This window comes from Ceratosolen solmsi, unplaced genomic scaffold (genome assembly GCF_000503995.2).
Source record: "Ceratosolen solmsi marchali unplaced genomic scaffold, CerSol_1.0 scaffold1, whole genome shotgun sequence".
NCBI lineage: Eukaryota > Metazoa > Arthropoda > Insecta > Hymenoptera > Agaonidae > Ceratosolen > Ceratosolen solmsi.
The window spans coordinates 125,059-138,256 of record NW_011948415.1 but is presented as its reverse complement, the minus strand read 5'-3'; the positions used below and the strand labels follow the sequence as shown (position 1 = coordinate 138,256).

At 39.0% G+C, this 13,198-nt stretch overlaps 3 protein-coding genes across 4 annotated transcripts in view; 2 read left to right on the top strand and 1 right to left on the bottom strand.

Annotated features, from left to right (window-relative positions):
- The first annotated feature begins 3,289 nt into the window (after positions 1-3,289).
- On the top strand, positions 3,290-5,523 carry mRpL3 (mitochondrial ribosomal protein L3). Its single transcript, XM_011507543.1, has 7 exons — positions 3,290-3,532; positions 3,591-3,687; positions 3,761-3,997; positions 4,306-4,437; positions 4,538-4,698; positions 4,953-5,142; positions 5,227-5,523. Exons 1-7 carry the CDS (start codon positions 3,471-3,473, stop codon positions 5,470-5,472), a joined length of 1,125 nt encoding a protein of 374 aa, XP_011505845.1. The 5' UTR covers positions 3,290-3,470; the 3' UTR covers positions 5,473-5,523.
- A 447-nt stretch (positions 5,524-5,970) lies between these two features.
- Positions 5,971-11,687, bottom strand: Kap-alpha3 (karyopherin alpha3). 2 transcript variants are annotated; one of them, XM_011507540.1, is made up of 8 exons: positions 11,054-11,687; positions 8,953-9,055; positions 8,662-8,866; positions 8,417-8,577; positions 8,097-8,323; positions 7,594-7,959; positions 7,191-7,517; positions 5,971-6,600 (listed from the first exon to the last, which is right to left on the bottom strand). In XM_011507540.1, exons 1-8 carry the CDS (start codon positions 11,117-11,119, stop codon positions 6,508-6,510), a joined length of 1,548 nt encoding a protein of 515 aa, XP_011505842.1. In that variant the 5' UTR covers positions 11,120-11,687; the 3' UTR covers positions 5,971-6,507. The 2 variants fall into 2 exon arrangements, with proteins under 2 accessions (XP_011505842.1, XP_011505843.1); XM_011507541.1 differs by lacking the exon at positions 11,054-11,687 and adding an exon at positions 9,593-9,625.
- Positions 11,688-12,705: 1,018 nt separating this feature from the next.
- Positions 12,706-13,198, top strand: part of Amacr (Alpha-methylacyl-CoA racemase) — a 4,321-nt gene continuing 3,828 nt past the window's right edge. The window contains exon 1 of the mRNA XM_011507537.1: positions 12,706-12,812. The gene's annotated coding sequence lies outside the window, so the exon portion shown is untranslated. The remainder of the gene's footprint in view (positions 12,813-13,198) is intronic.

The window sequence follows — 13,198 nt, the reverse complement described above, 5'->3', positions numbered from 1 at the left end:
AAGGAGAAAAGCATCTATCGTTGGTAAATGCTCGACAGTAGCTTTCGAGAAAGTAAAGCGGAAAAATATTCCAAAAAATAAGGCCGAGTGGCGAGTCATGGCCCTTTGGACGAACCAGAACTAACATCAGCAAGAGGGCTTTGGAAGGAAAAGTAAGAGGGCAGCTTGGCGCTAAACGCCTAGAGAGTGTGCGCGCGAGCGTGTGCGCGCGTGTGCCTGTGTGCCTGTTTGCGTGTGAGTATGTGTGGCGGCAGCGGCGACGCGGTGACAGGGGAGAAGCACAGCATAACGCGACGGGGGCAAGGGAGGTGAGTTCGGACGTTGAGCTAGTGTGGGTGGTGGCGCGTCGTCCAGCTACTTTTATACAGCTCGGGAGGGAAATAATGGGATTCCCATCGTGAAGTGGATTTCCCCGGGGGTCGGCGGACGTCGATGGAAGCGTGTAAGCGCGCGTCCGGAGATCCGGCCCGGCTTTTGGCCCAAGAGTGCCTCGACGACTCAGCCCGAGTCCACCTGTCCGTACGGCGAGACCGTCGCCCTTACTACCATCGCAAAACCCGTCACAGTCGCCGATTAGTCCGTGGAATTGTTAACCGGACACCGGCTCGGGTGTCTCCAGGCAGATCGCGAGCCCTGACCCTTCATTTTCGAGCTCCTTTATTTCTTGCGAGCTGCACTTCTTATCGGCCGAGGAGGCAGGCGCACCTCGTAATTGCATGCAGCTGGAAAATTCGGCCTCCGCTGGCTTTCGAATTAAAATGAGCACCTGCCATTGCTATTGAATAATGACGTCAAAGTCATTTCCGACGAAGCAACTCGCGTTTAAATCTCTGTAGATTACGAGCGTTGGTCGAGCCATTCGGACCTGTGAAATCTTGCCGAGGATAAAACTTCATTTTAATTCCGAATCGGGCTTGGCTCGCACAGCCTTTCAATATGCTTTTTAATTTGTTTTCAAGATTTCGTGGTAAGAGTCGGGCCTCGATTAGTTAATAAAATGGAAAAATTGACGTTAACGTGCCAGATTAATTAATTAATTATGTTGCGCGCGACTTTCAAGTCATTATTAATATAATGCTCGTGTGTGTTTATGGTTTCGTTGTGTATAAAAGCTACCGTGGTTTTGCCATCCATGTCCTTTAATTAGACAAATATTGTGAAAATTATCTAGCGAAGGAATGATAATTACTCGGCATAATTATTTTGCCTTATTAATACGTATGTCGGTATTGATCGGCTGCATTTCTCCAGAATCTCTATCTGCTTTGATGCTTTTATGGTCACATTAATAAACAATAAGACAATGCATTATGAGAAGTACAAAAGTAATAACAAAAAAGTTTAAATAAATTTTATTTTTTATTCGATGATAATAATTCGTTTGCTTATCAATGGCGCTCATATATTAATTTGTCTGGATTAACGATGAGGAGAAATATTTATATAACATGCGACAATACCGCTAACGGCCGCCATTCGGACATACATAGGTTTCCTAACTAATCGCTTATCCTATTCTTATCCTATTCTATCAATAGGTTATTCTCGATTCATATAATCAAACACGTACATTAAGTGCTAATGTTGCGTACGATATTTATAACAATTTTAATAAATTAGGACTACATACGTCATTTAAAATTATTGTATCTTTAATACTTTAATGAAAGATGAGGAAGAACTAAATGCCTCGTCGATGAGTTTATTGCGACGTTGTTGGAAAAATTTATTCATCACGAATGCATATACATCGAAGTACGACTATGAATATCTAATTTTTGTTTAACAAAGGAAATTATTAGAGTAGTCAAGGACAACAAACGATAATATTATACAAGCAGAGCGTCTGTACTCGATAATCTAATTGAGGAATTAAAAGCATGAAAATATAAAATTGATATGTATAATCAGTGAATCCTAATAGTGAATGCAAGATTTAGGAAAAGTTCGCCTGCTGCATAGAAAGAATTATTTACTTTATGTAAATCCTCTAATAGCTACTTTTCCCTCAATTTTTGAAATCGTCTGTAATGTCTTTGAAATAATTGAATGTTATTAAAAGCCTTATGCAATTTCGCATCTTAATTCGCATAATCGCATAAAATACTTATAAATAATGCTAATAATTATATATGAAAATTTTTTAGGATTTTTGCCCATTGTTCATTAAATAATTCCAAAATACGTGTATACTCAATGTTTCCATTCTTGACTCGTAGTCAAGAATGTAAGTTGTGTTGTTGTTGTTGTTGTTATTCATATTTTAGGCGTTTGTATGGTTAGTGCATACAACGTTGATTGATTTCAACCTTTTTCGATGCTTTTAGAGCGCCAGTACTTACTATTTACCTTTTCGTTTTCTTCCACCGTACTAAATACTTTTTATACCTATTTTATTTGATACATAAATCACATACATTCAATATACAATGGAGTAATAATTTTTATACACATTTTATCAAACATTAAATATTAAATAATTTGCTTTTCGTTCGGATTTTTTATTTAAATGAAACTATAAATCTTATAGAGCCTTCCTATTATATTTCTCTATCATTACGGATAAATAAAGTGATTGATTAAAAAGAATAAGATATTTTATATTTGATAAATAATCGTCTTTATAAAAATAATTTACATTCTTACGAATAAATTATAGATAAATAAATCGCTATCATTATAAATAATTCTTTATAAAAGAATTATTATTATTATTATTATTATTATCATTTATCAATTATTATTATTATTATTATTATTATTATTATTATTATTGTTGTTTGTATACAAGATTTAAAATAAATGAATCACCGAGCATTATTGAATTGAACATTAGAAGCGGAAAGAGAGATAATAAATGAATGCAACGACCAAATTGCAATCGCTCAGACATTGTTTGATCATGTAAATGTTTACACCACGTGTGCGTTACGCCACGAGCGGACAAACTAGCACTATAAATTCGTAAAATTCTTCTTAATATATAGCTAATGAATAATTAACATAGTAAGTTATAAGTAGCGCAGCACGATTGATTATACGAAATGCGAAATATAAATAAATAAATACTAAAATTACTGAAATTCAACAAATAAGAAATTTATTTTTATTAAATTTTTAGCAATGATGTAACAGCAATGACCTATTGACAATAAACAAATAAAGCAGCTATGCGCTAAACACTGATGCCAATTGCGCTTTGTCTAAAAAAAATATATATCTTCAAAAGTCGCGGGAACACTCAGGTTTTTCAGGCCATTTCAGGTTACCGGCTGGTCGTCAGTGCTACCACCCGTAGGACAGTGAAAGCACCTTTCGATTCAACAGGGACGAAAGTCGGCTCCGCTTCCAGTCTTAAATAAATTCAATGTGATGTTGTAACTGCGTTTAAGACAATAAAACAACGATCGGCTCGTGCTGATGCTGTTGTTTATCGGGGCTTCGATGCACGTGCGATTTCATGTTAGAACATGAACAGCATTTTAAAAGTTTGCGTTGGTCAGCAGGCCGTGAGAAACTTTCTTAAGCCAACGTACGTAATGCAATATTGTCCCGTCTTATTTTCTTTTCTAAGCTCTCGTTATTTATAGATTAGAGACCTTTACGATAACGAGCCGAGGGAAAAAGCTATTGAATCCACCGCCGAGGAAAAGGTTATCTCCGTGGCTAATTAAGCAGAATCGAGTGGTACGCACAATCAAAACATTATACTTAACAGCTTCGATATATTAAATTACATCGTCGAATTATGCATTTTTAGCAACACAGAGATGACTTAACGCCGGAGAATAAAGAATTTATACAGCAGGTTATAAAAGACAAGTATGCGCCATCGAATAATGACATTGAGAGGTTTTCTCCCTTAAAGCTAGACACGATCGAACCAATAACCGAATGGCAACCACATTATAGACGAGTTGGTGTTATTGCTAAGAAAATAGGTATAGTGCCACTGTGGTTAAAAAATGGAAAAAAAATTATAACCACCATGCTTCAAGTAAGTTTTGTGGCAAAGTTATTTTCATTAAATTCAACAAACGACACAAGTCTTATTATATGCTCGAGTTTAGAAAGATATGTGCCAAGGTATCTTAATTAGTGTACGATTTAATACCTAATACATATTGAATATGATAGAATAGTATCGATAGAATAAAGTATTTACTTCTCTTTTGTACGATCCTAAAATATAACGTACAGAAATTTGTAGCTCACCGTTTCGATAGTATAACAAATTAAAGCATAAGCCGGTTACAGATATCTATTAACGATAACGCTTTACTGTACGAGTGATGATTTTTTTAGGTGTCCGATAATCACGTGATTAAATATATACCACCAGAGGAATATAAGCCCATGATATCAAAACGAAAGACCGTGTGGCCAAGAACTATGGGCTGCCTTATCGTGGGAGCTGAAAGTTGCGACCCTCAATTGGTACTTATTTTGAATTGTGTTATTACTATTAATTTTACTCCAAACAGATTGTATATCATAATTACTATCATAATGTTATTAACATTATCTATGTACTTAGTTTACTAAAGAGTACTGTGGGCTATTCAATGATTCGGGAGTAATGCCAAAACGTTTATTGGCCAGATTTTCCATATCCCCCGAAGCTGCACTGCAACCTGGCACTCCGTTAAGCGCATCTCACTTTCAAATTGGCGATTTCATCGATATTAGAGGAAAAACGTAAGTATTTTCTAAGTAAGGAAAAACAGGAATTTAATTACAATAATTATAGTACAAGCGTATTACATTTACTTTGAACGAGATTAAATTTTAACCTAAGTTGGGATATTAGAATATAAAGATAAATCAAATATTATTGTCATTATATTTAGTAATTAGATGTATAAATTCTAGCGTCATCTTTAAAATTTCAAATTAATATAATAATGACCTATTGACATTAAAATTTACTTTACTTTATTGACTTTTTGTAGAATCGATAGAGGATTTCAAGGTGTAATGAAGAGATGGGGATTTCATGGTATGCCCGCTAGCCATGGAGTTACAAAAACACATAGGAGACCAGGAAATATTGGCTCTGGAAGCCATAAAGCCCGTGTATTACCAGGAACAAAAATGCCCGGTCATATGGGAAATCGGTATCGCATTATAAGAGGCCAAAGAGTAAGTTTCACTATGACGATATATTTCCTTTCATCTTTATCAATATTTGATTAAAAGTATTTATTAGTGATTCTACAATTTCAGATAATTCGAATGAATACAAAATACAATATTATTTGGATTCACGGAGATGCCGTAGCTGGCGCAACAAACAGTTTTGTTCAAATTTATGACACCGTTTTACCGTTTAAAACTTCCAAAGCATTAAACGTAACTCCACGTTTCCCAACTTATTTTCCAAATCTTCAGAAAGAAGCTTTACCAGAAGAATTATTTGCAGATGACTTACATAACTTTGCCGATCCAACAATTATATACACAGATGAATAAATATTTTATATTAGATAATTATTAATTATTAATTAAAAGTTTTATAAAATATTTTCATTCTTTTTATTATTGCTAAAATGAGGATTAAAAAATTACCACAGTGTATAAATTTAATTCGTCAATGTATTTAAAGAAAAAATATACATTGTTAATTTCAGATAGAATAAGAAACTTGATCGTTACAGCCACGGTATCTAATATACGCTACATTTGTATTGTTGCTCACTTTCTTACAGAACGCTCGTAGTTATTAATTACGCTAATAATTAATAATAATTATTAGATTTGCTCTCTTAGAAATTGAGACTGTTATCGATTTATCATGCCTAAAATATACACAAAGTAATTATAAATGTAACATAAGAACCAAGACTCGGCGGACCGTACAAGTGTAATTATTAATGCTTCATCAAAAGGCCAATAGTTGCTGTTTTATTTATTTATTTATTTATTTATTTATTTATTTTCTCTCTCTCTCTCTCTCTCTCTCTCTCTCTCTCTCTCATAATCAAAGTTTAATAATCACGCGTGTTCTGTTCAAACAACAATGATCAACTTTCTCATTAAAAAGCTTGAAAAGAAATAATTTACGCAATGTCCTATCAACTGATCAGCATCTTAATTAGACTTGTTTCACGATGTAAACATTATAAATGTTAAATCAAATATCATAAAAAGAATGAAGAACAAAAGAACTCAGTCGATTTGATTCGTCGTTGACTTATTCTTCAGGTCTTCTCGTTCGCACAGATCGTCGAAAGTCAAACGGCCCCTTATTTTGTTATCTCAATAATGTTAGCCCGTCATAATCAGGGCCGGTTTCTTTTGGGTCGTCTGCATCTGTCTTTGGGCCCATTTATTAAAATTTCTTGGTTCAGTTCCAACGCGCATCATATACCATTTTATTTTAACTACGCATCGACCGGAGCAATAAAGAGATGTGGAAAAAGGATAGGAGGAAGGAAAGCAGAACGGCTTTAGACTGGAGTTTTATCAGGGGACGGCACAATTGGGTAGGGAACTTTCAAGGATCACTCAAAATTTAAATCCTTCAATTGGAGCTGTTATCGGAGGATCAAAGTCATAGCCTTCTTCTGTAATTGGTGGTCCTAGATTCGTATCGTCAGCCTAAAAATATTATTTACTTAGTAGTTGGCTTAATGGAGAGCAGAGCTTTTACTAGAAAACTCCGTTGGCATATTTTAAATAATAAATTGAGTATAGATTCAGAGATTAATTCCGATGCTAAGAGCACGCGTTTCAAAATACAAAAATCGTAACGAATTGATAGACGAACGAGTACTTGGAAAATTTTTTTTAGCTTAACTCATCGAAGGTGGAAGAAATAAAACAAAAAACAAAAAAAAATCTATGTAAAACTGGTTATTTCAATATGTTACTGTGTTAAACAAAAGAAAAAGAAAAAAATAGCTAGCAATTATTACCGTACAGCTAAAATTAAGTATTATTAAAATTATCGTACTTTATCTATTAAATGATTTTCATGTTCTTAGGGGCTCTTGTTTTCTAACGATTAATAACAAATTTTCGTTTTTTCTTATCGAACCGATTCGACTTTAATTTACGCAAATAGATTTATCTTGTAAAACCTATGATAATGATAATATTCAGAAATATGTGCTCATAATAAACAAATCGACAAAACGTGCGATACGTGTATTAGAAAAGAAATGACACTTTGTGAGATAAATACTTACATCGTCTGAAAAGTATTGCTCGATGATATCATATGCTAATTTATAAATATCTACGTTCTCATGAGCCTGCAATGCCTCGATTTTATCCAAACCAAAGCATTCTTCGATCATATTTGCTACAACTTCAACTTGCGTTCCAGCTAATTTGAGCATATTATGAATTCCATCGAGTACAACTTGGACGACTTGATTATCTTTACAAGAAAGTAAGTCACAGAATGGACCAACGACACCTTCCTTAACAAGCTGAGCAACCTGTTCCATATTGCCACTAATAGTTAAATTACTAATCGCCCAAGCTGCTTCTTTTTGCGTTTGGAATTCTCCCTAAAAGCAGTGGATATCGAGTTAGTTATATTAGAAAAATATTTAACCGCTGGCAAATTTCCTCCGATGCATTTACCTTCGATAAATTACGAATAATAAGAGGTAATAAGCCTGCATCGATAACAGCTTGAACTTGTTGCTGATTACCAGCTGTTATATTCGAAAGGAACCATACTGCTTCTTTGCAAATTTTTTCCTTTGAATGTTTCAAGAGGTGCGGAAGATGAGATAATGCGTTGCAATTCAAAACTACTTGTGTCTGTTCGTCTGTGCCAGTGACGATATTGCCAACTGCTCTAAGAGCAGCGGTTTGAACTTTGACTTCTTTGTGTGCAAGGAGTGGAACTAAATATGGTACAACGCCGCTGTCTATAACAATTTGAATTTGGTCATTGCCACCGTCCGTTAGATAACTCAATGCCCATACTGTGTCAACGAGAATCTACAAGGAGAAATTAGATAATCATCGTTAATATTATTTTAAAGGAAGTCACTGCGTAAGAGTGAAGCGTTGACCATAAATATTAAATATCGAATATTTGTTATTGGGAAATTCTGAAATTAAGATGGGAAACTAACATTCATGTCCATGTGATGTATAAGAACTTTCAATGCTGGTAAAATTTCATGTATTGTCTCAAGCGGTGGAGGTGGATCTTTATTTCTACACAAGTTAACGATGACCCACGTGACATTACGCAAAAACGTAAGAGGTATGTCTGGCTTAATAAACGTTAATAACGGTGGTACAACTCCAAGTTGTATTACATAGTCTCTTAATCTTGGACCGTCTCCAATAATGTTACCTGCACACAAAAGCGACGAATTTTCTTTTTGATCCCGAATGCAAAGTCTAATTAAATAATATTACAAATGCCAATGATTTTTTGCGTACTTACCCAATGCCCAAACTGCCTGCTCGCAAACATTCTGTTGACTCGAAAGCAATAATTGTAAAAATAGTGGAACGGCACCCGCTTGAACAACTGCATTTGTTTGAGCAGATGTTCCGCTTGCAATATTCGTTAATGCCCATGCGGCCTCAAACTGAAGAGATGGACTGATAGAAAAACACGAGTTACAATTTGACAAATGTTTTTTTCTTTTAAACAATGCTCGCTTACTTCGAGTTGCGACAACTTACTTATTGTTCTGTTCCAGACATTTCACCAAAATTGGTAGAATACCACTTTCTATGAGGGGATCGATGGGTGGATTACGATCGGACGACAGTAATTTTCTCGCAGACTGCACAGCTTGTATTTGAACAAGCGGTTCTAAACTGCCAGCTTTCCTTACCAATTCTTCCAAATTGGTTCTCGCTAATTGTTTGTCGATGTCATCCTCGTCTAATAATAGAAAATGATAGGCAAATAAGTAGAGTAAACAGATATAGAGGAGTATATATTATAGGCAAAGTATGTTCCTAAAATACCAGTGGAATCTGTTACAGGAACATTTCGTTTCTTTTGAAGAGTTTCTTCTCGTTTATTTTTTCTCAATTCCACCGTAACCTCGTTTCTCCTTCTTCGCATTTCCTATAAAATTATAAATATTACGATATATTAGATCTGCAATTACTTTATTACTTTAAATGTGTGAATAAATTGTGACAATGTATTGCAATAGAAGCCAGATAATTTAGTAAGATAAATAAAGTATTAAAATACAAATAAAAAGGCAAGACAATGATTGTTTTTTTTTTACATATTTTAATATTTACAATGGCATATTATCAAAAAGTTACTTAACTACATCTTTATCGATCAATGTATCTTTAGTGATTGTTGAAAATTATTGACTTATTCTTAATATTAACCATGGATTCGTGCAGTAAAATTTAATGCGTTATCACTGCTAATGGTGAGACACAACATTACAACATTACAATTATTAAATGCAAAAGCGATATATTATTTATTAACGATAAACCATTTTCTAAGTATTGTATAATTAATGATTAATATTAAAAATAAGTCTAGTGAATAGTTCGATATAAATTTTTTAAGTTGAGTGAAATGTAATATATGAAGTGTAAAATATAAATAGAATATATAATATATTAAAAGTCTTACACATGGTTGAAGTTTCATGAATAATGGTACATTTGAATCAAGCTAACCTTTCATAAGACTGTACATCTTTAACCCCTTGGGTGTGGGAGCAAAATTAGCTACGTGGGCTGAAAATGATTAGAAGATTCTGTTCAATCGATTTTAATCGCACTTATGCATTTCCACATTTCAAGCTCACTTGCTCAGTGACGATACACGCCATCCACACGCAAGGAGTTAATACATTCAACCATAATTCATAATACTTTCAACTCCAATATCATAAGCACTCAACTCTGTTTCAACTTTCAAATATCTCATAAATCCAACTTCGCTTCTTACATCTCACAATTGCATAATTATTCAAGTCAGGTACATTCAAGTAATAATCCTTGCATTACATACGAATCGCACCATTAGTCTTCAAACTTAAGATCAAAGTAAGCTTACAATGATTCATACAAGAATTCTTCTTTTCTCTATGACACATACTTTCATCCTAAAAATACAGTCAAAACTATCAGGCTTTCCAACAATCTCAAGCCATTCAAAGCAAGAAGTGTATCAACAAAAAGATATTCATATTCATAAATCACATAAAAAATTTCTCCCAGACTCCAGGCGTTCAATCAAAAATCCATAGCTGCACATTCTAATAAAAAAAAGTGTGGAAAACAAACAAGGTTTTGGAATATAAAGTAAAAATATGAAAGGACCGAGGAAGTGGATGAAAAGAAAAATAATGTAGCTAAAGATGCATGGTGGTATAGCGAGCATCCGTGCTACAATATTCTTCTCCTCTCGCGCTCTTCCTCTCCTTTTCCAGCGCCTTCGTTCTATCTCTCTCTCTCTCTCTCTCTCTCTCTCTCTCTCTTTCTCTTTCTCTCTCGCTATTTCCACCTGCTTACTTACTCATTCTTTCTTCCTCTCTCCCACTCACCCTCGTTCCGTTCCATCTGTTACTCATGTTCTCTCTCGTTCCCGTTCTAGTTCTCTTCTCTCTCTTCACGTTCTCTCACTAACTCACGCTCGCTCGCTCGCTCGCTCGCTCGCTCTCTAATTCTCATTCTCATTCTCACTCTCGCTCATCACTCGCTCACTCCCTCACTCACTCCCTCATGCACTCACGACCTACACACTCGCTCCCTCTCTCGCTCGCACACGCACGCGCACGCATACCCACGCAATCTCTCGGTTTTTATCTCTCTCTCTCTCTCTGTCTCTCTGTCTCTCTCTCTCTTGCTCTTGCTCTCTCTCTCTCTCTCTCTCTTGCTCTCTCGCTCTCTTGCTCTCTTGCTCTCTTGCTCTCTTGCTCTCACTCAATCTCGTCATAACATCTTTCTCACTTTGCACGCCTTGGAAACCGTCGTCGATGAGCGAGCCGAGCGACATTATATATAACGCAAACGCCCGTCGCGCCCCTTCGCCAACGGCCGACAAGCGCTGCAAGGGAAGCAAATGGCAATAATATATCATACTTACATCCTGGTCCTTCCCTTTGTTCTTAAAGACCATCATCCGATTCTTATTTATCATCTCGGGTGCCATTTTCGCCGTGGATTCCAGCTTAAAGCCGTTTGATTAAAATTGCAGTGATGCAATTTTTTCCCGGATAGAGTTGAAAAGAAGAGGCGTGTGCCGCCGAGCGCTGATTCAGATTCGGAATTCGGAATTCTTACGAGGATATTATGGCACACGGATGGACGGGCCACACGATGGCAACCCGATCGCTCTTTAATCGATGAAGGAAGCGACGGTTAAACGAAATCCCACTACGATGATTCCTCCCAAGCGCCCTGTATCCCCGTATTCGTAGCTTCTGCTATTCCAAACGTTCTATCCTTTATTTCAAATTGTCCTTTACCTCGCCAGCTGCATTCCGACGTGTGCCAGCATCAGCGCACGCGCGATCCAAAAGTTCGTGATCAGTCTCGCGCTTGTTTCTCGTATTAACTGCAACCCCGGGCCTTGCTCAATATGCACTATCATGCATAAAAATGCGCCTAGATATGCGTTTCTCTTTCACTCTCCGTCGTCCGCGACTCTCGCAACACGTCTCTCCCTCTCCACGGCCGTTCCTCCTCGCTCAACGTCGCTATACTCCCGTCCCACCGCGCCTCCCGCGCCGAGCCGCCGCGCAACGAACGAAAGCCGCCGCTGCCGCCGCTGCTGCTGCCTGTCTTCGTCGTCTTCGTCGTCTTCGTCGTCGTTGTCGTCGTTGTCGTCGTTGTCGTCGTTGTCGTCGTTGTCGTTGTCGTCTACGTCGTTGTCGTCGTTATCGTCGTTGTCGTCCTCGTCCTTCCTGTCGTTCCCCCCCGCCCCGCACTCTCGCCCAACCAAAATCAACCACCACCACGACCCGCCCGACAATCCTATCTACGGATTAGGTCGAGCCGTACGTGGAACGCGTGTCGAAATAAAAAATGGACACCCTGCCGCGACCCGCTAGCCCTTTTTCCTCGGCCTCGACGACTTTTTGCCGACGTCAAGCGGAACAGTAGCACACGCGGCGCGCACTCCAGCCAGCAACTCTGCCTCTCGTCCCGCTGCCGCAATTGCGCTCACTCGCTCGCTCGCCCGCGCGCAATTCTATCTCCTCCCTCTCCCTGGCCGACGTCGCGCTCGCTCCCCTTCCGTCCCTGCCCTGCCCGTCCCTCGCCACTACAACCTCTCGCACGCTCGTTCACCGACAATCGCGCGATGGCGGATAAAAACTACGCGACACGCGGCGCCGTGTAACGCAGTCGCTCGGACGAGACTCGTAGCCTTCCGGTTTCCCTCTGCCTCGCGGGTCCGATCGCCGTGTATCGCGCGACTCGTCGTAGCCGTCGCCCTTATCAATCTCTCGGTTGACGGTACGCGCCTTAAACGATGGCCTCTCAACGCCAGTCGTATTCGCGCGCGCGCGTACAACCGTCACACATGTAGGCGCGCGCGAACGCACGAGATCGCGCGCGCACGCCTATACCAAGAGGTGGGTGTACGTAGCGCCAAGCGGCTGCCGCCACCGCCTCCGCCACCGCTAAGGCCGCCGTTACCGCCACCGCCACCGCCACCGCCACCGCCTCTCACTCTGTCCCTATCTCTATCTCTCTCTCTCTCTCTCTCTGTCTCTCTCTCTCTCTCTCTCGTCCCGCAACCATGCTTTCGTGCTACGGGGACACGCGCAGGCCAGGTGGTATTCGTCGTCGGGCCCTGAGACCTATCCGGCCTGGCTACGTTCAAGGCCGAGCCATCGTTGGTAGGCCGTTACGACGACGGAAGAGGCCATATCCCGCCGACGACGTCCGAGTTTCGCGCGCTCCCGCCCGACTTCCCGCCTTCCCTTAGGGATGATAAAGTAGAGGAGAGGTCGAGTGGGTGAGCATGGCGGGGAACCCGAGGTCAGTAAAGTCGTCGACTGCCGCTTCCGTCGCGGCTGGGACTGCATGGTATAGGGAGATATATCGGGGCCCGGCCGGTCGCGCTGGGTCTCTCCTTCTCTCATTTTTCAACTCGAGGACAACGATCGAGGCCTATTGGCGCAATATTATTATGCATCGCGCATTTTACCTTTGTACGATCGATCGATCACTTAACGAAGGACGAGGAAAACTGCGCCTGGCCGCGATAACAACGCGGCATTCC